The sequence below is a fragment of the Drosophila montana genome, unplaced genomic scaffold (assembly GCF_035044405.1).
Source record: "Drosophila montana isolate Dmon_TW-CO22-7 unplaced genomic scaffold, ASM3504440v1 contig_3083_1, whole genome shotgun sequence".
In the NCBI taxonomy this organism is placed as follows: Eukaryota; Metazoa; Arthropoda; class Insecta; order Diptera; family Drosophilidae; genus Drosophila; species Drosophila montana.
The window spans coordinates 47,184-72,271 of NW_026997957.1; the positions used below are offsets into that span (position 1 = coordinate 47,184).

The 25,088-nt window shown below is 46.0% G+C and overlaps 7 protein-coding genes across 11 annotated transcripts; 3 read left to right on the forward strand and 4 right to left on the reverse strand.

Annotated features, from left to right (window-relative positions):
• Positions 1 to 384: 384 nt before the first annotated feature.
• iPLA2-VIA (calcium-independent phospholipase A2 VIA) lies at positions 385 to 5,242 on the forward strand. 2 transcript variants are annotated; one of them, XM_064685560.1, is made up of 8 exons: positions 385 to 540; positions 1,661 to 1,839; positions 1,970 to 2,262; positions 2,320 to 2,619; positions 2,690 to 3,510; positions 3,567 to 4,198; positions 4,269 to 4,604; positions 4,667 to 5,242. In XM_064685560.1, the coding sequence occupies exons 2-8, from the start codon at positions 1,800 to 1,802 to the stop codon at positions 4,897 to 4,899; spliced, it is 2,655 nt and encodes an 884-aa protein (XP_064541630.1). In that variant the 5' UTR covers positions 385 to 540; positions 1,661 to 1,799; the 3' UTR covers positions 4,900 to 5,242. The 2 variants fall into 2 exon arrangements, with proteins under 2 accessions (XP_064541630.1, XP_064541631.1); XM_064685561.1 differs by lacking the exon at positions 1,661 to 1,839 and having other exon boundaries at positions 387 to 540.
• Positions 5,243 to 5,745: 503 nt separating this feature from the next.
• Positions 5,746 to 7,387, forward strand: LOC135430804 (ankyrin repeat domain-containing protein 54). Of its 2 annotated transcripts, XM_064685602.1 has the most exons (3): positions 5,746 to 5,844; positions 5,924 to 6,988; positions 7,064 to 7,387. In XM_064685602.1, exon 2 carries the CDS (start codon positions 5,957 to 5,959, stop codon positions 6,950 to 6,952), a length of 996 nt encoding a protein of 331 aa, XP_064541672.1. In that variant the 5' UTR covers positions 5,746 to 5,844; positions 5,924 to 5,956; the 3' UTR covers positions 6,953 to 6,988; positions 7,064 to 7,387. The 2 variants fall into 2 exon arrangements, with proteins under 2 accessions (XP_064541672.1, XP_064541671.1); XM_064685601.1 differs by having other exon boundaries at positions 5,802 to 6,988.
• Positions 7,388 to 8,298: 911 nt separating this feature from the next.
• On the reverse strand, positions 8,299 to 9,703 carry Prx4 (Peroxiredoxin 4). 2 transcript variants are annotated; one of them, XM_064685605.1, is made up of 5 exons: positions 9,533 to 9,703; positions 9,221 to 9,405; positions 9,038 to 9,155; positions 8,578 to 8,983; positions 8,299 to 8,519 (listed from the first exon to the last, which is right to left on the reverse strand). In XM_064685605.1, the coding sequence occupies exons 2-5, from the start codon at positions 9,378 to 9,380 to the stop codon at positions 8,469 to 8,471; spliced, it is 735 nt and encodes a 244-aa protein (XP_064541675.1). In that variant the 5' UTR covers positions 9,381 to 9,405; positions 9,533 to 9,703; the 3' UTR covers positions 8,299 to 8,468. The 2 variants fall into 2 exon arrangements, with proteins under 2 accessions (XP_064541675.1, XP_064541674.1); XM_064685604.1 differs by having other exon boundaries at positions 9,464 to 9,703.
• Positions 9,704 to 10,205: 502 nt separating this feature from the next.
• RecQ4 (RecQ4 helicase) lies at positions 10,206 to 15,554 on the reverse strand. Its single transcript, XM_064685525.1, has 7 exons — positions 15,376 to 15,554; positions 12,873 to 15,318; positions 12,164 to 12,815; positions 11,329 to 12,105; positions 11,099 to 11,274; positions 10,722 to 11,038; positions 10,206 to 10,663 (listed from the first exon to the last, which is right to left on the reverse strand). The coding sequence occupies exons 1-7, from the start codon at positions 15,475 to 15,477 to the stop codon at positions 10,430 to 10,432; spliced, it is 4,704 nt and encodes a 1,567-aa protein (XP_064541595.1). The 5' UTR covers positions 15,478 to 15,554; the 3' UTR covers positions 10,206 to 10,429.
• Positions 15,555 to 15,912: 358 nt separating this feature from the next.
• Positions 15,913 to 18,265, reverse strand: Nmt (N-myristoyl transferase). 2 transcript variants are annotated; one of them, XM_064685527.1, is made up of 3 exons: positions 18,129 to 18,265; positions 17,664 to 17,916; positions 15,913 to 17,499 (listed from the first exon to the last, which is right to left on the reverse strand). In XM_064685527.1, the coding sequence occupies exons 2-3, from the start codon at positions 17,902 to 17,904 to the stop codon at positions 16,286 to 16,288; spliced, it is 1,455 nt and encodes a 484-aa protein (XP_064541597.1). In that variant the 5' UTR covers positions 17,905 to 17,916; positions 18,129 to 18,265; the 3' UTR covers positions 15,913 to 16,285. The 2 variants fall into 2 exon arrangements, with proteins under 2 accessions (XP_064541597.1, XP_064541596.1); XM_064685526.1 differs by lacking the exon at positions 18,129 to 18,265 and having other exon boundaries at positions 17,664 to 18,002.
• Positions 18,266 to 18,446: 181 nt separating this feature from the next.
• Uxs (UDP-xylose synthase) lies at positions 18,447 to 21,505 on the forward strand. The gene is made up of 2 exons (XM_064685529.1): positions 18,447 to 19,538; positions 20,388 to 21,505. Exons 1-2 carry the CDS (start codon positions 18,711 to 18,713, stop codon positions 20,901 to 20,903), a joined length of 1,344 nt encoding a protein of 447 aa, XP_064541599.1. The 5' UTR covers positions 18,447 to 18,710; the 3' UTR covers positions 20,904 to 21,505.
• Positions 21,506 to 22,070: 565 nt separating this feature from the next.
• On the reverse strand, positions 22,071 to 24,998 carry ERR (estrogen-related receptor). Its single transcript, XM_064685531.1, has 3 exons — positions 24,473 to 24,998; positions 23,294 to 23,883; positions 22,071 to 23,212 (listed from the first exon to the last, which is right to left on the reverse strand). Exons 2-3 carry the CDS (start codon positions 23,861 to 23,863, stop codon positions 22,289 to 22,291), a joined length of 1,494 nt encoding a protein of 497 aa, XP_064541601.1. The 5' UTR covers positions 23,864 to 23,883; positions 24,473 to 24,998; the 3' UTR covers positions 22,071 to 22,288.
• Positions 24,999 to 25,088: the final 90 nt, after the last annotated feature.

Here is a 25,088-nt window from a genome sequence, read left to right on the forward strand (position 1 = left end):
AAACGACTTACATTAATAGATGTCCAGAAATGCGATTTACATATTTATGTATATCTATTTTACATAGATAAATAAATTCTGTGTTTAAAACTAAAACCGTTTTGCCGCCATGCTCAACCGCCAAAGATTTGAAATCGTACAGTTTGAGAGTCATAGGCGTTTCGATAGTCGATTCGATATCGATGGCTCGATAGACGATATATTGTGTTACTTAACATTTGAAATCTGCAGTTCATAAATATATTTTTTGATTTTACAGAATAATTATTCAAGCAGTCTTTTCTGCTATTAACAGTTTTCCCTTTTATAACAGTTTAAAGAAATATTAATTCGCTGCTCGCTGCTATGAACCTCAGCTGAACCAGCGAATCAATAGAACGAATCGCTTTAGAACGAACTTGTTATTAAAAGTGATTCGTCTTGCCGGAGGGCTCGTAGTAACTTAAACTAGCAGGAGAAAAAAGTACAAATTAAAAGTGATTTTGAAAAAGTGCTTAAAATATATTTGGCGTTGAACAAACGGCGGCGAAATGTTTAATGGTTAGCTGCATATTAAAGTTAAATTTACTTTTGCTATTCTTGCGGCTAAATTGTGCAACATTCAACTTGACAACAAGAATAACTGACCCCGACTACATACAGACGCACAATCAGAAAAAAAAGGAGATAATATTAGAAGCCTATATTGATTCACTTCCAAGCGAAATTGAAATAGGGAAAGAACAGAATGTGGCATCAAAGTGCAAATCTAGCAAGTTGAAAGGGAATAGCAAATATGTCAGCAAATTCTTTGCGCTTGCATATTATATTCGCACATGAGTTTCATGCACAACACAAAGCATATAATCTGTCGATCTAGTTGAGTCACGGTTGAATCGCTGAGACGCTGATGAGGGCGCATTTATATACTCTATCCCAGGCGTGTGTCATCACGGCTTTAATAAGCCAATTGCGACACACTAATCCGCAAAAAGAAACAACAGTTATTAAGTGCTCGTTTTAGAGATGGGCGCGTGAGCCACTGTTCGGAATCACGCACATCCAAAAATATCCAAGAACTAGAATAACTTTTTGTGGCATTTGTCTTAAAATAGTTCCTTGACTCTTTACAATAGCAATAATATTGAATTTTATTGTTGAATGCTAATGAAAACATTATTTAAGATATTTTAGATATTGTTTTCATTAGCATTCAACAATGAAATTCAATATCATTGCTAGCATTTCTTAAAAATATAAACTAATAATACAAAAAAACATAAGTTTTGTTTTATCGCAAGTCGTGTTAAGTCGTGCGTATTCGGGACACAAAAGAAAACACGAACAAGTCACGCACTATAGGGGAAAACCGAAACACGCGCCCAGCTCTAGTTCAGGAGGAATCTCATCTATGTTAATTCCATTTATTGCAGGGTATCTCAGCTTCGCTTTAAAGATTTATGCAACTATTATTGCCAGCCTTTGTGTAGAGAATCGGATGTTGTTATTGATTTGTCGACTGCATTTTACCGTCGTCTCCCGCACTCACTCTCTCTCTCTCTCGCTCTCAATTTCTGTGCCTGTGTCTCAGTCGCAGCAATAGTAATTTAGAGAACACCTTCTACGTAATAGGCGCATACCAAACTAACAATTGACATTGCTATACATTTATTTTCTGTAGGTTCATCGCTTACACACTCAAATCTCAAATCGCACTGACATTTTTGCCCTCCATCCTCCATACATCATAATCAAGATTCCAAAGTTCAAATTCGCATCAATTTCAAGTTTGAAGTCAACAAACAGATCATACGGAAGCCATGTCTTGGATGGCCTTTGGAGCGCTAGCCTCCGGCTTTGGTATTGCTTATAAATGTTCCATGTTCATTGTTGTTGTTGTTGGCGTTGTTGTTATGTCCTGTAGCTAGCCAAGTGTGGCGTCTTTAGGTAGACTCTACTGTACCTTCACTAAATAGCTGTCTTTTCACAGTACTGCAGCGCCTGCTGGGCGGCGACAATCCGCCGAACAAAGTCGTGGAAATCAAGAGCGAATCCCTGGGCACACTGCAGGTGATGGCTCGCGATGATGCCATGGTTCTGTTTGCGCCGCCCTACAACAGCAACGATAAGCGCGCCGTCTACGAGATCGTGCTGCAGCGACCCACCTCCGACTCGAACACCAGCTCCTTCAGCCTGTACCGTTCGCCGCTGCAGCAGGAGGCCGAGGAGAAGTTCAATACGTTCATGCAACGCCTGCCTGTGTTTGTGGGCATTGTCAAGGAGGTGAGTGAGCTGCCCGAGCGAGAATGTTCCCTTGTATTAAGTTCTCTTCATTTGCAGTATTACAATGTAAATGGCTTGCAAAAGGTTTGCGATGCGCTCTCGGAGAACCCGTCATGGACGCTGGCACATTTGGTGGCCTACTTCAATCTGATCGAGTACCTTAACAATCCCAAAGTGCTCCAGTGCGTCGATGTGGCCGATCATACAACGCTTATGTCACCCTTTCAGCTGGCCATTAAACAGGGCAATATTGAAATGGTGAAGCTGATGTTGCCGCTGAGCAAAATCGAGCATCTGGACATAAATAGCAACTCGGTGTTCCACTATGCCGCCAGCACCACCAAAGAGATCATCAATGTGAGTCGTGCTCCAAGGTAGCCCGGTAGCATGCGTTAACTCAACTCTCAATGTTCCTCTTCCGCTGCAGCTGCTCACCGAAAACAGCACTGTGAATCTGAATCACCTCAACTCGGACGGATACACGCCGCTGCACTTGGCCTGCGTAACGGACAAGCCGGAGAATGTTAAGGCTCTGCTGCTCGCCGGCGCCGATGTCAATTTGAATGCCAAGAATATAAGCAAATTGTATAAAACATCAACGCCCACTTCGGTCGCCTCCTTCCTACGCACCAACGCCAGCAAGCTCTACACGCAGGACATGAAATATGGCGGCACACCACTTCACTGGTGCTCCTCCCGCGAGACACTGCACGCCCTTATCATGGAGGGCTGCGATGTGAACGCGACCAATTTTGATGGACGCACCGCATTGCACGTTATGGTGGCGCGCAATCGTTTCGAGTGCGTGGTCACGCTGCTCGCCCACGATGCCGACATCGATGTGCTGGACAATGAGGGAAATGCCGCTCTGCACATTGCCATCGAGAAGAAACTGGTGCCGATTGTCCAGTGTCTGGTGGTCTTTGGCTGTGACATCAATCTGAAGAATACAGCTGGCAAAACGCCGCGTCATATGGTTGGCAATGATGCCAGCGGCAACAAGGAGGATGAAATACTCTACATATTGCATTCGGTTGGTGCCAAACGCTGCTCCGAAGCCAATTCAAAGTGTCCGCCCGGTTGTAATGCCAAGGGCAGCTACAATGGCATACCGCCAGAGCCGCCCGAATCTGTGGAGAAGCGCGAGCACATTGAAAATATGCTGGCAACCACCAGTCGTCAAATGGTTGGTGGTTTCCTAGGGGCAGCAGCCAATGGCATCATGGAGAAGCATATGCAGCCGCCAACGTGAGTACACCCACAGCTTTGTCTTGGAGTATTACGAATATCTTTTTAATTCACAGCGTGCCCGTCGTGGTTGATACGGAGAAGGAGCAAAAAGGTCAGGGCATTATGGACGCGCTCTTGGGCATGTTTACCACCAAAGTGAATGCGGATGAGGGCAAAAAGGTTAACTCATCCAGCAGTGCAGCATCTACCCCGGGTGTAGCTAGTCCAGAACAGTTGCCGTCGCCAACATCACCCATTGCCGCCGAGGTGGGTGACAAGCCATACGGCCGTGGTCGTGTGCTGTGCCTGGACGGCGGCGGAATTCGCGGCCTGGTGCTCGTACAAATGCTGCTCGAGATTGAGAAACTATCGCGTACGCCCATCATACATATGTTCGACTGGATCGCCGGCACCAGCACTGGCGGCATCTTGGCCCTGGGTCTGGGCTGTGGCAAGACCATGCGCCAGTGCATGGGTCTCTATCTGCGCATGAAGGAGCAGTGTTTCGTAGGCTCCCGTCCGTACAATAGCGAGTACTTCGAAGCAATACTCAAGGATAATCTCGGCGAGTTTAATGTTATGACTGACATCAAGCATCCCAAGATTATGGTCACTGGCGTTATGGCCGATCGTAAGCCCGTTGATCTTCACCTGTTTCGCAATTACACCAGCGCCAGCGATATTCTGGGCATTGTGACTTCCATAAGTAAGTGCAGGCGAGGACATCTCTTTCCAGTAGTTCACAGCTAATCCACTTTTCAATGCATCAACATTAGGTAATCGACGCATACCGCCGCCACAGCCCGAGGATCAGTTGGTGTGGCGTGCCGCTCGTGCAACTGGAGCAGCACCATCATATTTCCGTGCATTTGGGCGTTTTCTGGACGGCGGGCTTATCGCCAATAATCCCACACTGGATGCCATGACTGAGATACATGAATATAACATGGCGCTGCGCAGTGCAGGACGCGAAGAAGAAGCTGTGCCCGTCTCGGTCGTTGTTTCGCTGGGTACGGGTCATATACCCGTTACGGAACTCAAGGACATTGATGTATTTCGGCCGGAAAGTATCTGGGATACCGCCAAATTGGCCTACGGCATTTCTACGATTGGTAATGATGCAGCTAAAGAGATGATTTTCCTACTATTTATAATATTTATTATCCTCGTTCAGGTAATCTACTTGTGGACCAAGCCACCTGCTCGGATGGCCGCGTCGTTGACCGCGCTCGCGCCTGGTGCAGCACCATTGGCATACCCTACTTCCGATTCAATCCGCAGCTGAGCGAGGATATTGCCATGGACGAGAAGGATGATCAGAAGCTAATCAATATGCTGTGGCACACCAAGGCCTATATGCACACCAATCGTAACAAAATAATTGAGATGATTAATTTCTTGAAATAGCGCGCAAGACGGATTTAGACCGCGCCCACAGCAACCCCGGCTTCCCTTGCTCCTATATAGCTAATCTCTTTTAGAGTTTACATTCTTCACATATGTGTATATACTTTTAATATTTTAAACATTTCCCAGCACCCTTTCCCGCGGTCTAAATCACAAACACGCGACGCACATTCAACCATTAACACACCGAATATTACCCAAACGAAAACAAATTTAAACAAATAAAATGTTTGAATTATAGTGAAGCCCAAAATAAGATTCCACGTGATGTCATGGGGCGACATTTAAACACTTGCGCTTTGAAATATTATGTTAATGGTTAAGAAATTTAGAAAATTTTGAATCTGGCGTTGCATTACTTAAATCTGTATTATTAATATGCGTATTTATTGAATGAATGTTCATGTTTTTGCCAATTGGATTGTAAACTGTATGTTTTAAACATTCCGTGCCGCTTTGTTAGTTAATAGAAATACATGTGCAGGAATTTTGAATAAAAGTTTTAAATGTAAAACAATTGACGTTTTAATTTTTGCTAGTAAATACATTACTACCGGAATAAATATTGGAAAGACTTGTTTAAAAGTTTAACAGCTTTTCAGGACAGCAAAAAATTCTTTAAAAATTTCCATAAATCAAATCAATGTACAAAAAGATTTATTTTCGGGATGTATTGATAATACGATTCGGATTTAATTCAGGAAATTCGCCGGTATGGTGGAAAACTTTTCTAAAAATATCAATAAATAATAAAATATATAAATATTCGATACGCAGTCAGTGCAGAAAAAAGCTTTTCATGTTTTTGCGATATTCACGAAATGGCGCAGCGTTGCCACCTGGGGCGCACGCGCTGGCAGCGCCAATCACAACGCGTTGGCAGCCTGACGCACAAAATGTAAACAGGAAAAAAAATCGAGAAAAATACAAACAATACAGACAAAAGTAAGAAGCGCGTGAAGAAAAAGATAAAAAATTTTTTTTGTGTGTGCAGACGAACGCAACGCAATAATATTTCAAATAGCAGGTCAACGCAACTTACGCACACACGACGGCCATGTCCAATGACCGTGTGGACACGGGCAAAGAGGTGCCACCTACAGTGGCACAAGAACCAGAATCAGAGCTGCCCACCATGTCCATGCCCACAATGCCAGTGTCGAAGGGCATTATGATAACGCCGCCACCGGTGATGCCCCCAACGCCAACATCGTCGCCAAATACACACGGCGAGTGGCCCAATCTGAATCCAAATGCGAACACATTCCTGCTGAGCAGAGACAGAGTGGGGGAACGGGAACATTTCGCCCTGCCGCATCTACCGCCATTACCGCTAAACGTTGACTATCTGCCGAGCCTGATACATCCGAGCACACTGCCATCGAGCAGTAAGAGCTTCAAGATGCGTCCCCGCATGAAGCGTCTGATGTACTGCAGCTACAACAACATATTAACCGAGTCAAACAATCGCAAATTGCGTACCGCCGCTTCCACCTGCAATATTGAGCTGCTCAATCGGATTCTAGAGTCGGGCGGCAATCCAAATGCCGCCGACGAGTTCAATCGCAGTCCGCTCCATTTGGCCGCCTGTCGCGGCTACATACCCATTGTGCAGCAGCTGCTGAAATACGGCGCTAATCCGAATGTGGTCGATTCGCTGGGCAATACGCCGCTCCACTTGGCGGTTATATCGGCCAGTTCCAATAACTTCAATGTGGTTGTGCGTGTCCTGTTGCAGGGCGGTGCCAGTGTCCATATGTACGATCGCAGCGGCAAATCGCCACTGGAGCTGGCGGAGGCGAAGTTGCGGCTGCTGCGCAATCGCTACGATCATCCCACACCTGAAACAGCCACGATTCTGGAGGATATGTGCATGCTAACCACGCTCATATTACGCTACATGGTCAAGCAGCAGCAGGAGCTAGAAGATCTGTCGGCGCTGGAGAAGCGCCTGCAGAATCTCAGCACCAGTGATGATCAGGAGCAGGTGGTCTCCCAGACGGCTGACGAGCTACTCGCCAGCGTCGAGCGTTTGTCCATCAACAACAAGTAGAAGAAACCAGGCTCAAATTCTGTTTCGATCAGTTGGGTGAGTGCATCGACTGGGCAGCTTTCGGAACGGATTAATTAATTAACTATTTTAAATATATTGTTAACTTTTCAGTTTATTTTACGTTTCCTAATTTGGCTGCCGTTGAGTTAGAGTTGGATTTGTGTGACTAAACTCTGGATGCGCACCGGAGCACAAATACACAGCCAACGCTCACACACACACAAATACACACACACATTGTTTCATGCGATCTTTTTTATTAAGTATTTCATATAAGTTTTCATTGTTTATGCAAACAAACAACTCACACACACACACACACACACACAACCAGCAAACAAATATGTTTAAATTTTAAGCTTTACGTTTAGCGCGCCAAAACAAAATAAAATTTATGTAATAAAGATGCAATTTGCGACTGCAACCACAATTAAACACCTTATAAAATGCAACATAACAATACATTTAACTACATAAGTGATTGCAATAATAAAAAAAAATACACACAAATCATTAAATGAAGTCCATTGCATACAACAGACAACTAAAAGATACTTTAAATAATAAAAAAAGGCTAAAGAAACGGGAACTAACATTTAACTTAATATTAAAGCAGGCTTATTAATTAAAACATGTTCTACAAATTTAAGAGACCTTAGCAACTTAAATTCGTAGATTTGTGACATGGCATTGAGTCTATTCTACAATAACCTTGTATCTGTAAAGGGAATGAATAAAAAAAAAGAAGGGCGTTGTTATGCCGCGGATTCGTAGGCCGTCCAAGAATATACTTCCTACATACATATACACACGCATATATGTGCGTAAATATTTGGATAAACGTATTCCTCCGCTATTTTGATTTTACAAAAAATATCGATACTTGCACAGCTGTTCTGGATTTCATCGTAGCGCATAAAAAGTGTGACCAGCCAAAAAAAAGAAATAAGCGCTCAGAGCTGAGCTTTTGGGGAATTTATGCAAGGGAACTTTCCTTTAAGACATTAGCTGACGATTGTTGTTTAAATGCAGGCAATAGCTGAAAACAATAAATTTACTTTGTCGACACACTCACCAAACCGTCCTTGCTACCGTCCTTTTAAGCCACAAAATAAATAAATGTAGTATGTATTGACGCATTCTCTCAGTATTGCCGCTTTCCCATCATCATAAGTAGATACCTCTATTGGCGCCAGGTTAAGATGTTTTTTTTTTACAAATAATTGTTTACCTACATTTGTTTTTGGGATTACAAATTTTTAACCATATATATAACATATTTTCACACTCGAGTTGGAACTTGATACATGCATAATAAAAAAGTTTTAATTTATATAAAAACAAACTTGGAACCTACTTCTTTTTAATTTGCATATATACAAGCGGTCATGAAATTTTTAATAATGCGAATACTACATAAATTTTACCCGTTTAGTTCAGTCGCTATGATTTGGATTGGTAATGTAATGCTAGCCAAACTGGGTGGGCTGGGAATGTTATTTAAAAAAGTAATTGTTCAATTGTTCTTGGCAAAGTACTTTGTTTTCTCCTCCGGATTGGGCACAATCTGCAGGAAGATATCAATTAGAAAAGTTTAAACGCATTTGATATAAGTAAATACTCACTGTATCGGCGCCTGGTTTCCAGCCAGCAGGGCACACCTCGCCGTGTGTATCAGTGTACTGGAAGGCCTGCACCAAACGTATTGTCTCATCCACGGAGCGACCCACGGGCAAGTCATTCATCGTTATCTGCCGCAGCACGCCACGCTGATCAATAATAAAGAGTCCGCGGAGCGCATGACCACTTTCCTCCAGATAGACACCATAGTCCTTGCTAATTTTGTGCGTCAAATCGGAGAGCAAGGGTATCTTTACACTGCCCAAGCCGCCCTCCTTTCGAGGCGTATTGATCCAAGCCAAGTGCGTAAAGTGCGAGTCAACGCTGGCAGCAATCACCTCAGTCTTGATCTTCCGGAACTCAGCAATGCGATCGGAGAAGGCAATAATCTCCGTGGGACAAACAAATGTGCTGCAAAAACAAATCTCATTAGTGAAGACATCGCCCAAGTTGATGAGAACTTACAAGTCCAGTGGATAGAAGAGCAGCACAACGTATTTACCCAGATATTGCGAGAGGGAGAGCTGGACAATCTCCTTGTTGACCACAGCGGTGGCTTCGAATGGTGGCGCGGGTTTGGAAACTGCAAGAAAAAGGGATCCTTTTTGCATATATACATATATTAAAAGCATAGTTTTTGCTACTTACTGACTGCCTTTGTGTACTGCAATTGGTGATCGCCCTTGTTCTCGCCGGCGGGATAAACTGAGCCACCGGCAAATGAGTAGCAGGACTCGTTATCCTCGTTGGCCTTGGCAACTGTTGCTGCTGCAAGCAGCAGGAGCGCTAAGCAGACGTAACTGTTCATATTGCCACTGGTTAATGTTGTCTAACTGCAAATAGAGGACACGTATAACTCTTTAGTACATGCACGCGATTGGCTACATTTACTCCAATTGGACACGCGACGCCTTCAGCTTCTGCAACGCCCACACACACACACACAAACAAACAACGCACTTTATAGCCACGCAGACAAATTTTCTGGCTCCAACTACAAATACCGATTGTCTATTGAGCAATTAAAGGGGTAACGGCAGCAACTATTGATAAGCGCTATCAATTTTATTCGCGTGCATTAAGTGGCACAATATATTTTGTAAGTTTGTCGATCGAAATTTTAACTGAATTTTAACTCAAATCACAAGTGGGAACAAAGCGTTTGCGATGCGATTACATGTCTATTTCCTGTCCGCATTCAATCCTTCATTGTTGCATATATCCAGTTTACACAGATGTTACCTGCTATATACAAAATATAAATAACTTTAACTTGTACAATTTTTGTTGATTTAGCAAACAAAACGCACGAGCAACACTTTGCCGGCTAGGGATGTGCTGACTAAAAACTATCGCATCGTGTTTCATATAATCATCGAGCACGGCACGAATATCATATGTGACGATATTTATTTTAAATGTTTTCTTTTCTTGTTAAGAAATTATTAAATAGATATTTTTCGTATTTACTTTTTAACTAATAAAATGAATTAAAATTATGAATAAAATTCTTACACCGTGTGCCCACGAAATGGAAAAAGGGTATAGTAAGAATTTGTCAATTTCTGTAGGTATAGTATTAAGATCAGAAAATCCTCAAGAATAATCAGCAATAGATTCTATTCACCTGGTATTTCATTTTTGCCTGAACTCTGTAATAAAAATTAATTTTTTTCCATTTTTGCATCATGGCAACTCTATTCACCAGGCAGATCATTTGCGCGGGCGATTTAAATGCGCAGTTAAATAGGTCAACATATTTTTGTATGCCAGCACAGAACAATATATAATTATTTGGTAAGACAAAATTAAAAAAAGTAAACAATAAAATAAGCATAAGGTTTTGGAACATATTTATCACGTGCGTCGCTTAACAATCTCCATATTGGCCAACTTGAGGATGCGATTGAAATCGACTTTAGTATGTGCGCGCCAATATTTGCAACGGCCCCACATGACGGCCGGATAGTTTGGACTCGATATGCCGTGGAAGAGGCGCGCTATGTTGCGTCCACTGAACGTATTGTCGGGATACATGTTGATGAGGGCATGCACATCGGCAATTATGTCATCATCCGGCACGTTGCTGGGCTGCAAGGATTAGCAAGAGTTACAGAAAGCATGGGCTAGCCGTGTTGCATGGACCTACCTCAATTTCTAGTTCCAAATCCTGTGGATAATCGTTGCGGAAATAGTTGCGCACAATGCCCTTCAGCTGGGTGCAGCGATCCTGCGGAAAATCAACGCTGCAGCATTGCCCGCACGAGCTGTAGGCCACGGCGGACAGCCCGTGTGCCACATACTGCAACTGGATGAGCTGAGTGCGCTCCTGTTTAACAGACCGTGTGTACAGCGTGTCGAGGGCGTCATCAATTTCCGCTTCCGTGAAATCACCCGGCGCCTTGATGCGAAAGCCCAGATCATAAAAGTTGACACTGATGGGCGAACGCTTCGGATAGCCATTAACTAGGGTTTAGATGAAATTATAGGAATTTAAATTACATTGATAAAGTGCATCATATGTACCCTGCATCCACTCCAGGTTCTTTAGCTGATACTTGACCACGCCGCTGTTCCAGCCAATGCCGGCGGCTATGTCTATGACGGAAAACTCAATTATGCTGGCGTCCTCCTTGAAGGTCTTGTGCTTGATCTGCAGAGCAATGGCCATGGCCAGCGGCGGGCACTCCTTGGCGGCGTGTCTAAGTTTTAAAGAATTAATTATTAACATGTCAAATACTAAAAGATTTACTTACTTTAGATACTTGGGTCCCCCGTATGAGATCACCTTGGCCATGATGTACGCGGAGCTGAGCACGTTCATGCACCAGCGCGGCTCCAGTTCCATATAGCAGAGCAGCGTTGATATGTTCTCGGCGGGTATATCCAGCGCTTCGACTGTTTGCTCCACCGAGAAGCCAATCTCATGACCGGGACAAACATGTGCACGTGCACCAATCGTATTGCTAAAATCAGCCGCATCCGCTGGCTCAATTGCAGTCGCAATCTCTGCAGAGTTTTTGCCCAGCTGCTTGTCGCAGCAGCAGGGCACAAAGATGCGCTGCAGCAGCTTGCGTATGACATGTCGATCAATGGAATTGGCGTACACATGACGTCGCAGCTCGTTCTGATCGCCGCCCTTGGCGTCCAGGAAGAGATGACAATGCGAGGGCAGGCCATCACGGCCGGCACGTCCAATCTCCTGCACATAGCTCTCGAAATTGCGCGGCATATTATAGTGTATAACGGCGCGAATATCCGGCTTATTGATGCCCATGCCAAAGGCAATGGTGGCCACCACAATGCGCAGCTCATTGGCCATAAAGGCGTTCTGTACGGTGCGGCGCCTCGAGGCGGGCATGCCCGCATGGTATGGCTCCGCCTGCCAGTTGACGCGCTTGCGCTTCTTCTTGGTCTGCTCTGGCGCTGCGTTCGATTTGCGCTCCTGCAGGCAGGTGCGTATGAAGCCGGCAATGCGCTCGCATTCGTCCCGACGCGTGCAATAGATGATAATGGATTGACAGCTCTCGAATCTGCAAGGGAAAAGATTTAGAGGCTATTCAGTGATTGAAGTTCCATTTGAACACTCACCTGGGGCTGTTGAGCAGCTGCAGCAGCGCCGCATCGCGGTTATCGTCCTTGGACACGGACAGTATGAGATTGTCCGGCAGCGGTATATCGCTTATAATGCCACGCTCGCCATCCACAATGCCCAGATGATTGATGATGCTGATGCGCGTGGGCAGCGTCGCCGTTGCGGTCAGGCCGAGCACCGTCTGCACGCCCAGATTCTTTTTGAGCACCTTGCATATCATCAGGTAGCTGGGCCGAAAATTGTGGCTCCACTGCGAGACGCAATGCGCCTCATCGATGCAGGCAAACGCAATGGGCGGCAGCTGACGCAATATGGAACCGAAGCCCGTGGCACGTTCTCCAGAGACCACCGCCTCCGGCGAGACGAGCAGTATATCAATCTCGCCATCGGCTATCAGCTGCTGGATCTTGATGCGCTGCTGCGGCGTTTGGTTTGTGTGCAGGCAATGGGCGCGCAGGAAATGCGGCACGCCCGTCACCTGATCCTCCATGAGAGACACCAGCGGTGATATAACCAACGTTATGGCACCCTGCCGGCGACTATATAGGTAAGCGGGCAGCTGATAACACAAGGATTTGCCGCTGCCCGTGCTGAGGGTGACCAATGTGGACAGGCCGCTCAGTATGCGCATCACAGCACGATCCTGACCTGCAAGAGATCAGGCTAATTAGAATTAATTGAAGTAGTTTGGAGAGGATCGTTTACCCTTGCGAAAGCTGCTGTGTCCAAACATGTGCAGCACCTCGCTGACCTCGTCCGTCAGCTCCTGCACACTGCCGTCCGCATTGAGATCGTAGAGTGGCTTGACGCCGCCATGCTGCGTGCGCCCTGCCGCTCCATTGGCTGAGCTGCCATCGAGGCCGGCCTGCTTGAGGAACTCCTCGGGTATCTTGTGGCCCACATAGCTTTTGATGGGCGAGGTGTGGGTTGGTTGGCTTTGAGCCGCATCGACAGCCGCATCCAATGCCTCAAAATCAATGTCCCCATCATCGCTGGACATGTTAACGTCCGCAGCAGCACGCTCGCCAGGCTCAGCCGCCTCGTCACTGCTGCTGCTGCTGGAGTCGGGGAACTGGTAGATGGCATTCGCGTTGGCGGCCTGCGGCAGTCGTTCAATGTTGCGACTATGCGCCGCCAACGCGCCCTGTGTTGCCATCTGCTCGGCCTCGGCCAGCGTGGGAAACGGTGATGGATCCTCCTCCAGCTGGGCGGTCAGTGGCAACAGTCCATCGCCCTTTATCTTGCACTGCTGTGCGAAATGTCCAACGCCGCCGCAATTGAAACAGGTGAGCACGCCGCCATCGCAGCCGCCCATGTCCATGTCCGGGCCGGTTAGGGCAGCCACTCGCTTCTTGTGCCTCCATTGGGTTTTCTTGTATTTGGTAAAGTTCATCGACTTCTTGCCACGTGCAAATTTCTTCTTTTGTATGTTGATGGTCACAAAGTTCTCATTCAACTTGCCCGATGCGATCTTCTCCTGCAGCTTTTTGCGCGCCGCATCACGCTTCTCATTCGGCTGTCCCGCAGAGGCGCCAGAGGTGGAGGAGAAGGTGGAGATGGAGGCAATGTGGGCAAAATTGCTGATGTAGCGCTGCGCCGTTTCATCGGCCTGGTCGAGTTCATCCTGCTTAATGCGGGGCACGCAGGTTATATCGCCCGACTCCAGCGCTAGCACATATTTGAGATCTTTGGGATCTAGTGGCTTCTCCTCGGGCACCTCTTCCGCCTCGGCAGCCATTGCTTTAGTCGCGGCTTTTGTTTTGGGCGCTTTACGTGGTTTGGCCGACTTTTCCGTCTTAGACTTGGCTGCTGGCTTCGCCAACCTTGGCTTGGGTGCTGGCACCTCTGACTTGGGCTTCTTTTCGGCCTTGGGCTTTTGCCTCTTTGCTGTCGCCTGCTTGCGTTTGGTCTTCTTGGGCAGTTCTGGTTCATAAGTGGCATCATCTTCTTCATCTGCTGAGAAATCTTTGCCGTTCTCGTTTTCCTCCGATGATTCCGATTTGGCAATTGTTGGCTTTTCTTCGGCGGCTGGCTTTGGCTTAAGATCAGGCGCTGCTGGTGGCGACTCGCTGGTGGGCATCACTCTGCGCCGCTTGGCTATGTGCCTGTACTCCGTTTGCTCCGTTTCCTCTTCGCTTTCGGCCACAACGGAATCTGAATCGGAGTCGAAGCGGACTGCAGCTTGAGCTGGAGCTGGAGCTGTCGGCTGTTCCTGCGGCACTTCGACTGGCTTTTCTGGCACTGACTGCTCCACGGGCATTGGCGATGCGGTTTTGGTTGCCTTCAGCTTGCTTAAATCTAAATTGGACAGCCCATAGTTGTGTTTCTTGGCTGGCGTGGCATTGTTGTTCGGCTCGGCTTTGGCTGTTGTGCTTGTCAACTGTTGCTCCAGCGAATTTTGCTCCGTGTTGCGCTGTAGCCAACCCTCATCCACATGCGTTTTGATGGGCTCCTTGCTGTGATCGGTGGCCAGCAATGCATTGCCCGCAATTACCTCTGCTGTCTTATGTTCCTGCGCCTTGCGTATGAGTATGGTTTCCAGATCGGGCAGCTGCTCTGCCAGCTCAGCGGATGCACCGTGGTTGGAGCCGGTGGCGCTTAAGTTGAGGGCGCTGCGTGAGAGCGGCTTGCGAGGATTGCGCTTGGCAAAGCTGCGCGTTGACTGAAACAGTTTGCTGCTGACACTAGCCTTGATGCAGGGCGTGCGCGGCTTGGCGGCGTCAGCAGACGTGGGCGAGGTCTCCACTACTATCGGTTGATGGTTGCTTACGTTCTCGCCCCAGGCACTTTTGTTTTGGGCCAGCTCTTCGATAGCCTCAAATTTACGAATGACATGATGCTCATCGCGATTGGTGAGGTTGCTGAGCGCCTGTGGAGTGGGCAGCTCCTTGATATTGGAGAAATTTTCGTTGGTTTGCTCCACCAGCGCTGTTATATCCAGCGGTAACTGCGGACCGCCATTGACGCTCTCTGTGCTGAGGCTTTGGTCCAACAAGGCAACACCCAGATCCTCAGACTGCGTCATTTCCAGCACATCGAAACCATCCTCGCTGAGCACATCGTTGAGTGTCTCCTCCAGAAATGATGTCTTTAGCTTATAGTACATCTTGTAGGAGTCGCGTATCTCCTGACTGGCCTCCCTTATGTCGTACTGCAACAAAAGAATAACAAATTTAATAAGCAGGGAACTCAAATGCATGGCTCTTACCTTGGAGGGCACACGGCCGTGCTTCTTTTTGAAATCCTTTTCCCATACTTTAACGCGAAGCTTGTACTTTTGGTATCTCTCTTTAAAAATTGAATCGTCCATGGTGCGGTAAGGTATTTATTAATTTTTGTCTACATTTAAACACAGGTAAGCAATAAACAAAAGCAGCACACACAATCATAACACACCTGTTTTTTGCTGAGCGCGCGCTTTTTCTGCAAGCCAATGTCAGTGTTGCCAGATTGTTGCAAGGGCAGTGAGCAGTGGCAATGCGCGCCAAATTTGAAATGATGTGCATGGAAAAACTCGGATCTAAATCTGCTTTCCCTGATTGACTGATTTATTGGCAGCTCAATGGTTCACTGTAATTACCTTTGGTGAATTAAGATTTTTGCGAACACTTATTTCACATTTATTCTACACTTATCACAAGATCCACAGTTCTGGGTGAAAACAGGTCAAAATAAATGAGAATAGAAAACACTTGAGCCGGACTAAGCCGGATAACACTAGATAGTTTGTATTTTGCTGCGCGTGTTTGGTTTTATTCAGTTTATTCGTTTTTGTTTTTAATAGTATTCAAGCTTAGCAATTGCAAAAGAAAAATGCATTCCACATGACACTGGAAACGTTTGGAAACAAAATCAAAAATTCTAATGTATGCGTGTAGTACACAGAATTCGTTAAACGAGGAATTACAAGATGCAAAATATCAGAGCGTAAGCGAGCGCGATTTTTGCCTATATACTTAATTCAATAACTAAAGTTAGACTTTTAAGACCAGGAGCGGGGAATTGAAATAAACGTGAATTCGGCGAGAATGTGAACAAGTTTTGTTTCTTTTTTTTGTTTTTTAGCGTGCGAATAGTGCATTTTGGTTGCGGGTCTTGGATGGTACGCCGTACGCCTCCTACATGAGTATCAATGCAATGTCCTCAGGCTGCATGGACGGGCAGCGCCAGTTGTACAAATAGTACTGCAAGTTACCGTCGCCGGCACCGAACTTGAGCGGCACAAAGAACTTCTTGTTCTCCATCAGATCGAGGGCATTGTAGACATCCATCTGAACGTTGCGCGCCGAGATCAGAGCATCGTTCATCAGATCCAGCCAGGGTGTCTTCGTGGACACGTTGTAGAATGAGTAGGCGGCGCGAACAGTCTTGTGCACGGGATGATGCATCACAGACGATGGCAGACAGTAGTAGCTAGTCAGATCGGTAATGTTGCCCTTTTCGTCAACGACAACAAAGCAATCGACAATGCCCTCTTTGGGTGTGAACCAATGACGGAACTCCTCTCTGGTGAACACCGGGCACATGGAGAAACGTTTCAGATACTCTTCGAGCAGCTTGTGCGCCTTGTCCATGTCCTTAGAGGTGATGCGGCGGTAGCCTTTCGTCTTGGGCTGATCGGGCAGTTTATAAAGTTTCACGGTGCGCTGCATGGTCATGTTGCGTGCCAGATGGGAGAAACGCACATCGACCAGCTTCTTGGGGTTCAGCGAACGATGCCAGTAGCGGCAGGTGGACACCGGCGTGGGCAGCACCACGCCAGCGGTATAGGCAGCCTGAAAGATGCCCTTGAGATTAACGCGTCGCGTTATCTCGCGTATTAGCACCGGGGCGACACGCTTGCTGCGCAGCTTTTTGTGCACGCACAGAAAGTTGATGTCCACCACCTTGAGGACCTTCTCGTAGGCGCGCAATTTGCTGGGTATGGCCGAAATGAAGCCAACCAGTTTGTTGGACTTCTCCACACGCACGCCCACATGCCAGTCCCGCTTCCAGCCGGGCGGCTGCAATGACCACTTCAGAAACTCCGGCTGATAATCAAAACGAAACATGGCATCATCGTCCTCCACATAGTTCTCGTTCAGCAGCGTATAGAGTTCCTTTAGGTCGCTGGCATCGTTCACATCCAGTGTTACCCACACAAAGCCGCTGGGCAAGGTGTACGGCTCGGCGCGTATCTCGGCAATCGCTTTGTTTGGCTCGATGCACTCGTTTGTGGTCACCATCTCGTTCAGCTTTGGCACCGGTTGCGTTGACCAAAATGTAAATTTCTTAGCCTGTTGCCGGGTGAGGGCCACGGCATCGGTGACCGCCTGTAGCAGTGCCTGCTTGCCTAAAATTAAAGAACAAACTTTAAATATTTATCTAAAAATGAGGCGCGGCGGAAAGCATGCACACACACATTCATAATATATATACTCCTGGCCTGGCCGCACAACCTAACCTCATTCTGCGTACCTCTCATTCCAATTGGATTTATGAACTTGAAATACTTACTAGAATCTGACGATATATTGGCGCCATTTTTGGCCAGCGTTGAATGATCCGCTGCTGCTGCTGACTCGTTCTCATTGCTATTGCTTGTGCTTGGCGCTGACCCTGGTTCCTTCAGTTTTAAGCCGGCAACGGCGCTTGCCAGCATTTGTTCAGATGCTGTTGCTAACTCTTTAGCCTTCTGCTGCAGTTCGTGCTCACTGTTATCATCTGGACTGGCTGCGGGCGCATTTTCGTTCGGCATTGCTTTGTTGCGCTTGAGGTTTGTAACGGGTTAATAAATATACGAGCAAAAAAAATAATTGCAATGAAATCGCAAGACTACAAGCAGCTGACTCACTGACGCAGCTGCCAGATCTTGCACATAAAATAGACAACAATTAATACTAAAACTAGAACAATTGCGGATGTGGTCACACTGATTGCGTTTTTGATGGTCATCGGTACTTTACAGGTGGCATCACTTACCGATCGTTATAATGTTAAATCGGCCATTCAAGAGTACATCCAAATGTATACCTATAGAAACAAAGTAGTGTGAAAAAAACGATTAGTGTAATATTCTCGCATCTGTGTAGGCAGCAACTATATTCAGATTAGACACTGCTAAGTAAACAAACAATGATGCTCTATATCGATAGTTTTGCAGTCTCTAATTTGAGTAACGATGGGAGCTGACGTTGAATTCAAATTCCAGCTCCGATTGCCAACTATCCGAGCCCCTTTATCAGTTTTAACAACATGCGGCTACAAATTGCATCAGAACAGAGAAAGCAATTAACTATAGCAATTTAACACATTTGGTTATGCTAGCTTTTTATGGCGCGTTGAGCGAGCACACAAAACAGCTGTTCAAAGAATAGAAAACAGCTGAGCGTAACTCGGGGTGAACAAAAATTACATCGCTTGCTGTGTGGGTAAACAAAAGTAAGGAAAAAAATAAACATGCAATGTGGATGTGGGACGCACACTTGCTGATAAGAACAAACAGCGCACGCGAAGAGCGACAGCGTCTCAATTGTAACATCGCCAGCCACAGTTGTCGTCACAATGAGTCTGACAAAAAAACGCCTTAAAATTGTTTCGGCCACCTCAATAATCGCTCTGGCACTTATCTATTTGTACAAAACTGTGTTGGAGGCCTCGGTCAGCGAGCCGGGCGGCAGCCCCATGCTGAATGCGGTTGAGGAACAACGCCAGTGGCCACCCACCGAGGATGCTGTCCAAAGGAATTTGCAGATCGCCTACGAGGCGCAAAATGCGCTGTTGCATCAACAGCGTCAGGAGATGCTGCAGACCAAGAAGCAGCTGGCCCATTTGGAGGAGCAGGTGCGCTCCCTTCAGGCGAGCACGCCGCGCAAATATCCGAAAGTCAAGTATCTGAACTACAAGAATCGCAAGCGTATTTTGATAACGGGCGGTGCCGGCTTTGTCGGCTCCCATCTGGTGGACTATCTGATGATCCAGGGACACGAGATCATTGTGGTCGATAATTTCTTTACGGGTCGCAAACGCAACGTGGAACACTGGCTGGGCCACGAGAACTTCGAGCTGATCCATCACGACATTGTGAATCCGCTGTTCATTGAGATCGATGAGATTTATCATCTGGCTTCGCCCGCTTCCCCGCCGCACTACATGTACAATCCGGTCAAGACGATAAAGACCAACACAATGGGCACCATCAATGTCCTGGGCCTGGCCAAGCGCGTCATGGCCAAGGTGCTGATTGCCAGCACATCGGAGGTGTACGGCGATCCCCAGGTGCATCCGCAGCCAGAGACCTACTGGGGACACGTGAATCCCATTGGTCCGCGCGCCTGCTACGATGAGGGCAAACGCGTCTCCGAGACGCTCAGCTATGCCTATGCCAAGCAGGTGAGTTCCAGCCGCTGACGTCATTCGATTCATTTACCGATTCCAATGCCATTCGAATATTTGTAAATTTGTGCAGCGATGCATTAAATATTTTCTATTGAAGGCTAACAAAACAGAAAAAAAAATATGACGAAGCGTAGATACTCTTACGGAAGTTGATTGGTAGTTCTTTCTTCAATCATATATTATCTGTAGATATTTAACTTTGCTTTGAAGGTAGAGTTAAAGTTTTCACATACAACTGTGGAATATGGGGGAAATTATGTTTTGGTATTAGGGACTGAGCTTATATTTACGGATCTATAATAAATTATTTGATCAGATAGACCGCAAAATAGTTTAAAAAATATTTTTTAGCTGAAACTAAAAGATCTTGCTAAATATTTGTTGTTTAACCAATTTTACTAAATCCACCTGCACATATTTCCATTTGGGCTACAATAGTAGACAAACCACGTGGAGCGCAAGAAGCCGATAATTACGTGTTTCTATTTTTTTTAATTTAAACATAAATTTTTTGATATGGTAAAGTTATCGGTGAACACGGACTAATCAAAATCCACATAGACAGGTGGAAAATAAGGGGAAAAACGGTTAATTACGATCTTAAGAAAATCAGTGGCCTTGAATCAGAACTGCGTAAGATCAGTTAATAGAAAAACAAATATAAACTTACAAAGCTAGCGAGAAATCGTACATACCCTTAGGCAACTAAGTCGCATAGAGTTCCGCATGCCAGCGCATCAATTCAGTGCGATAAAGCAGCGCGATAAGATATTAGACACATGCTAGAAGTATGTTTGGCATTCTATCCGATCGTAGTTGATGTTGTCCTCCATTTGCTTCTAGGAAAAGGTGCAAGTGCGGGTGGCGCGCATCTTCAACACGTACGGGCCGCGGATGCACATGAACGATGGCCGTGTGGTGTCCAACTTTATACTACAGGCGCTGCGGAACGAGACGATCACCGTTTATGGCAATGGCAAGCAGACGCGTTCGTTTCAATATGTATCGGATCTGGTGGATGGAATGATAGCGTTGATGGCGTCCAATTACACGCAGCCGGTGAATCTGGGCAATCCCGTGGAGCAGACAATTGGCGAGTTTGCGAACATCATCAAGCATCTGGTGGGCGGGCAGAGCGAGGTCAAACAGATCAAGGCCATGGAGGATGATCCGCAGCGACGCAAGCCGGACATAACGCGGGCCAGGAAGCTGCTCAACTGGGAGCCAAAGGTGCCGCTCGAGACGGGTCTGCTGCAGACCATATCGTATTTTCGCAATGAGCTCGCGCGCAGCGATCGATTCCAGGAGAACTCCAATAAGTACTTTGATTCGCCCGATCTGCAGCGCAGTCGACCGTAAATCAAAGTAAATCCTAAACCCTAAACAATATCAATAATATTTGTGTGCCTGTCAAAAGCCAATTAATGTAATTGGCAAACACGTCTCTAGTCTGCAAAATGTAAATATGACCAACGATAGCGCTAATCTTATGGCTTCCTAAACCCAATCCCCGATAAGCACGCTCTCGACAGTCTCTACCACGTTTGTTAAGAGTCTACAATGTAAGCAACAAAGGGTATTCGCAACACTTAGCTGTTCCCGGTGTCATCTAGTTGATATAGATTCTATTGTACAATTAATTCAACTGTTAACTTTCATAGTTCATCGTTGCAAACGGAATACCCTATGCCAAAGACAATATATTATTAACTATTTATATTGTCTTTGCCCAAACTATATAATTAGTGCATAAGTCTGCCTCTTTTGAGATGCCCTTGCAGCAGATTAATTTGATTGTCTATCTGTAGTAAAACTTGGCATATATTCGCCTTTTGCCGCAGGCATTCCATATGTCTGAGTCATGGAATCAGTATCATATAGTTTTATAGTAACTATTGGTCGAAAATTAAATTCTTGAAAGCTTTTTAGTTCTGTATTGTAACTAAATTCACCAAGTACAAGGCTAAGCATTTGAATATTATCAGTATCAAAGATATATGTTATAATGCTAAAGATCGTCGAAAAGTTCAGTTTGGGATGAAAAAAGGAAACTCGCCAAAAACTCTCCCCAAACTATGCTCCTAGCATACGTACAAAAGCTTAATATGTAACCATTATTTTATGTAGCTCTCATAGGAAGAGTCGTTCATAAAGCAATCACAAAATTTAGTTTTTTCAAAATATCTAACAAAGTTCCAAGAATTAAACTATTGAAGAAGCCGCTGAACTGCTAGAAATAATTTATCAGACTAAATACGACATAGCTTTCAAAGAAACTATGGATCGAAAACAGACTTGAAAAGTTTACAATGCTCTTAAGTAAAACAACCTAATATGCGACCAATATATAATATCGTACAATCGGTGTATAAACTATATAAATATGTCGTATATCTGCTATAAACTAATGTCTGCAAGGGTATTTAATCTTCGGCACAAACACACACACACACACCGAAGCGAAGTGTTCTTTCCTGTTACATGTTAGTCAAGTAGTTTTGGTAGTTGATTAAATGGCTCTTTAAGTTTTCAATACGATGTACTCTTTACTCTACGCATAATTCACATACACAGACACGCTATATACACTAGTTATGAGCTACACCTTGAATGCTTACAAGCTATAGGTTAGTAACTACAACTTAAACCGATATTTGCACCTGAACTTAGAAGCTAAATCGACTGGCAATTTACTGCTGCTGCTGCTGTTGGGAGCTGCTCCTGCTTGCGGTTGTGGCTCACTTTCACCTGGCCAGCGGTTCGAGCATCTCGAGAAACAGTTTCTTCATGTTGATGTGCTCGTCGCGTGCGACGCCGCGCCAGAAGCGTCGCAGTATGTCGTCCGCCTGCCGCAGCGAGGGCAGCAACAGCAGCAGCTGCTGCTGATGGGACACCGCGGACGAGTGGCGCAGCAAGTAGACGACATCGTTGAGCGAATTGAGTATGGTGTCGCGGAAGGCACGCAACGAGCTCTGATCGTCCAGCAGTATATCACAATTGGACAGCAGCAGTGCCTTCAGCAGATAGTATTCCTCGCGGCGTGGCGAAATGCGCTCCATGCGCTGTGCTATCTGGACACAATGATAGTAGAACTCCGTATAGCCGCACTCCTTGGCCAGCAGCTCGTCCATCCAGACGTCGGTGGCAAAGCACAGTTTGCCATTGAAGGGCAACGAGCGAAAGGTTAATTGCAGCGTTAGGATCTCAGCCCAGGACACTTGGAGCAGCTTCATCTGATCGTTCAATGGCAGCTCTATAAAGCCGGGTATCTGCTTGGCCCAGCCAATTACGCTGACCAGCTCCTTGTCGTAGAGATCGCTAAGTACACCAAGTATTTCGTGCGGATCATTGTTGTTGTTCTGGAAAATGCAAGTGCCATTCGGCGTGCCATTGCTGCTCTCCAGCTTGACGCTGCCGGAGGAGGAGGAGGCCTCGTCATTGCAGCTGGTCGTGTGTGGCTGCTGCTGTTGTTGCTGCTGCTGCTGCTGCGCTGCCTGCACGCTGAGCGCATCCGGCTCATAGGAGTTGAGCACGTCCAGTATTTTAACGTCGCACAGCGAAGTGGTGCTGGACTGATAAAGCAGCTGCATGGTCTGGTACGAATTGGACACCGGATTGCGTCTATATTTTTGCCGGCCGCCGCGCACGCGATCCAAGCGCACGCCCTCCTGCAAGAGAAGCAATATAGATTGTTATTAGAGTATTATTGTGGGAGCTTACTCTTGCTCTCCTATAAGATATATACATACCTTAAGCATGCCCATGAGCAGGCACTTCTGGAAGCGGCAGGCCTGGCACGCCTTGCGGCGTCGTTTGTTTATCTCGCACTCATTGTTGGCCGGACACGTGTATTCGATGTTGCCTTGGATGGTGCGCTTGAAGAACGCCTTGCAGGCCTCACAGCTGGCGACGCCATAGTGGAAGCCCGATGCCACATCGCCGCACACCAGGCACAGGCGACGCATTTCGTCGCGCACCGAACCGCTGCCGGCACTGGCGCTGGCGCTGCTCGAGTTGTGGGCACTGGCGCTGCCATTACCACCGCCGTTGCCGCTGCCGGCGCCGCCCTTGTTGCTGTCACCGTCATTGCTCAGCGAGACATTGTGCAGATCGCAGGAGAGGGATGTGGTGGAGCTGCATAGCTGGCGCTCAGGCGAGACCGAAGGCGAGGACTTCATGCCGCTGTTGCTGTTGCTGGAATTGTTGTGGCCGGTTGTGGTTGCCTTGGAGCTGGGACTGCAGCACGAATTGCTAGCGCCGCCAGCCGATGATGTGTCCACCTCCTGTTTTATGTGCAGCACGCTGACGCCGTCGGACATATTCGAGCGCGAAATTTGAGCTGCAATAACAAAATTCGAATCAGATACTCCAATTGGCGCGAATTGAATTTGTTACTGATTGGATTTTAAATGTCAAAAGTACACGGTCAGCGTTGCAGCATGATAAAAGCGATTGCTCGGCTAATTATTAATGAACGTAAAGAGCAGCGACAAAAAAAAAATGTAATTAGAATCGCGCAATCCACTCAGAATGCAGTTAGAATTACGGACTAACCTCTCCCTCACTCTCTAAGCGTCGCCTGCTCGCACACACGCTGTCATATGCGCTATCCCCTTTCGAGCGTCCAATTGGACGACGCTCGGCGCGGTGGAAAAGTACAACAACGCGATAACGGTACTATGCGTAGAGTGTTTACACTTACCAAATAATTAACGGTTACGCTACTTTATAAATCACGACGCTACGGCCTGATTATAAAAAGAAAACAAAAACAAAATGGCCCACAGCTTCGGGCTATAAACTAAAATGCGCGCCGACCAGCCTGAAGATGCACGTTTTTAGTGCGCGTTCTCATTTAATTTCTTATCAGAACTCAGGTGGGTGTGTGTTTGTTGATAATAGGTGTAGGCAGTGGCGTTTATACTTACATAAAAATTTGTAAAGATCTTGATTGTAAATGTAATCAGCGAACGTTCTTGTTGCACACAGTTTAATTGTATTCCAGTGATCCAATCAGAATTCAGTCAACACATTTTGACACATAACTTACAAACATACATACATACACTCATGCATATGCATTTATTTTGGTTCGAGCACTTTGTTATGGCTTTTGTTGTCTGCGTGTGTCTGCATCTTTTTGTGTGTTTGCCTATTCAGCAATTTTTGTGTTTTGCAAACGTTGCTGAATTTGTCGTTAGATATCCTGTATTTCCTGTTTTACATTTATAACTATTATGCATATTGCATTTCTTTTTGGGCCCATATAACTTTTTCAACTTTGTTAACTGGCAGGTGCTGTGTTCGCATGGGTATAAATGTGGTGACTTTTTGTCATTATCCAAGCACAATGTGAATTAAACGTACGCTGCGGTTATTGGTTTATCAATTTTATCTGTTTACGCTAAATATTTACAGAACTTTAACACACTAAAATAAATATACATATATATATATATATATGTGAAATCCAATGTCACTATCGATACGAGCTATTGCAAATATCGCAACACAATTATCGTTGCTTCGTTCCCCACATATCGC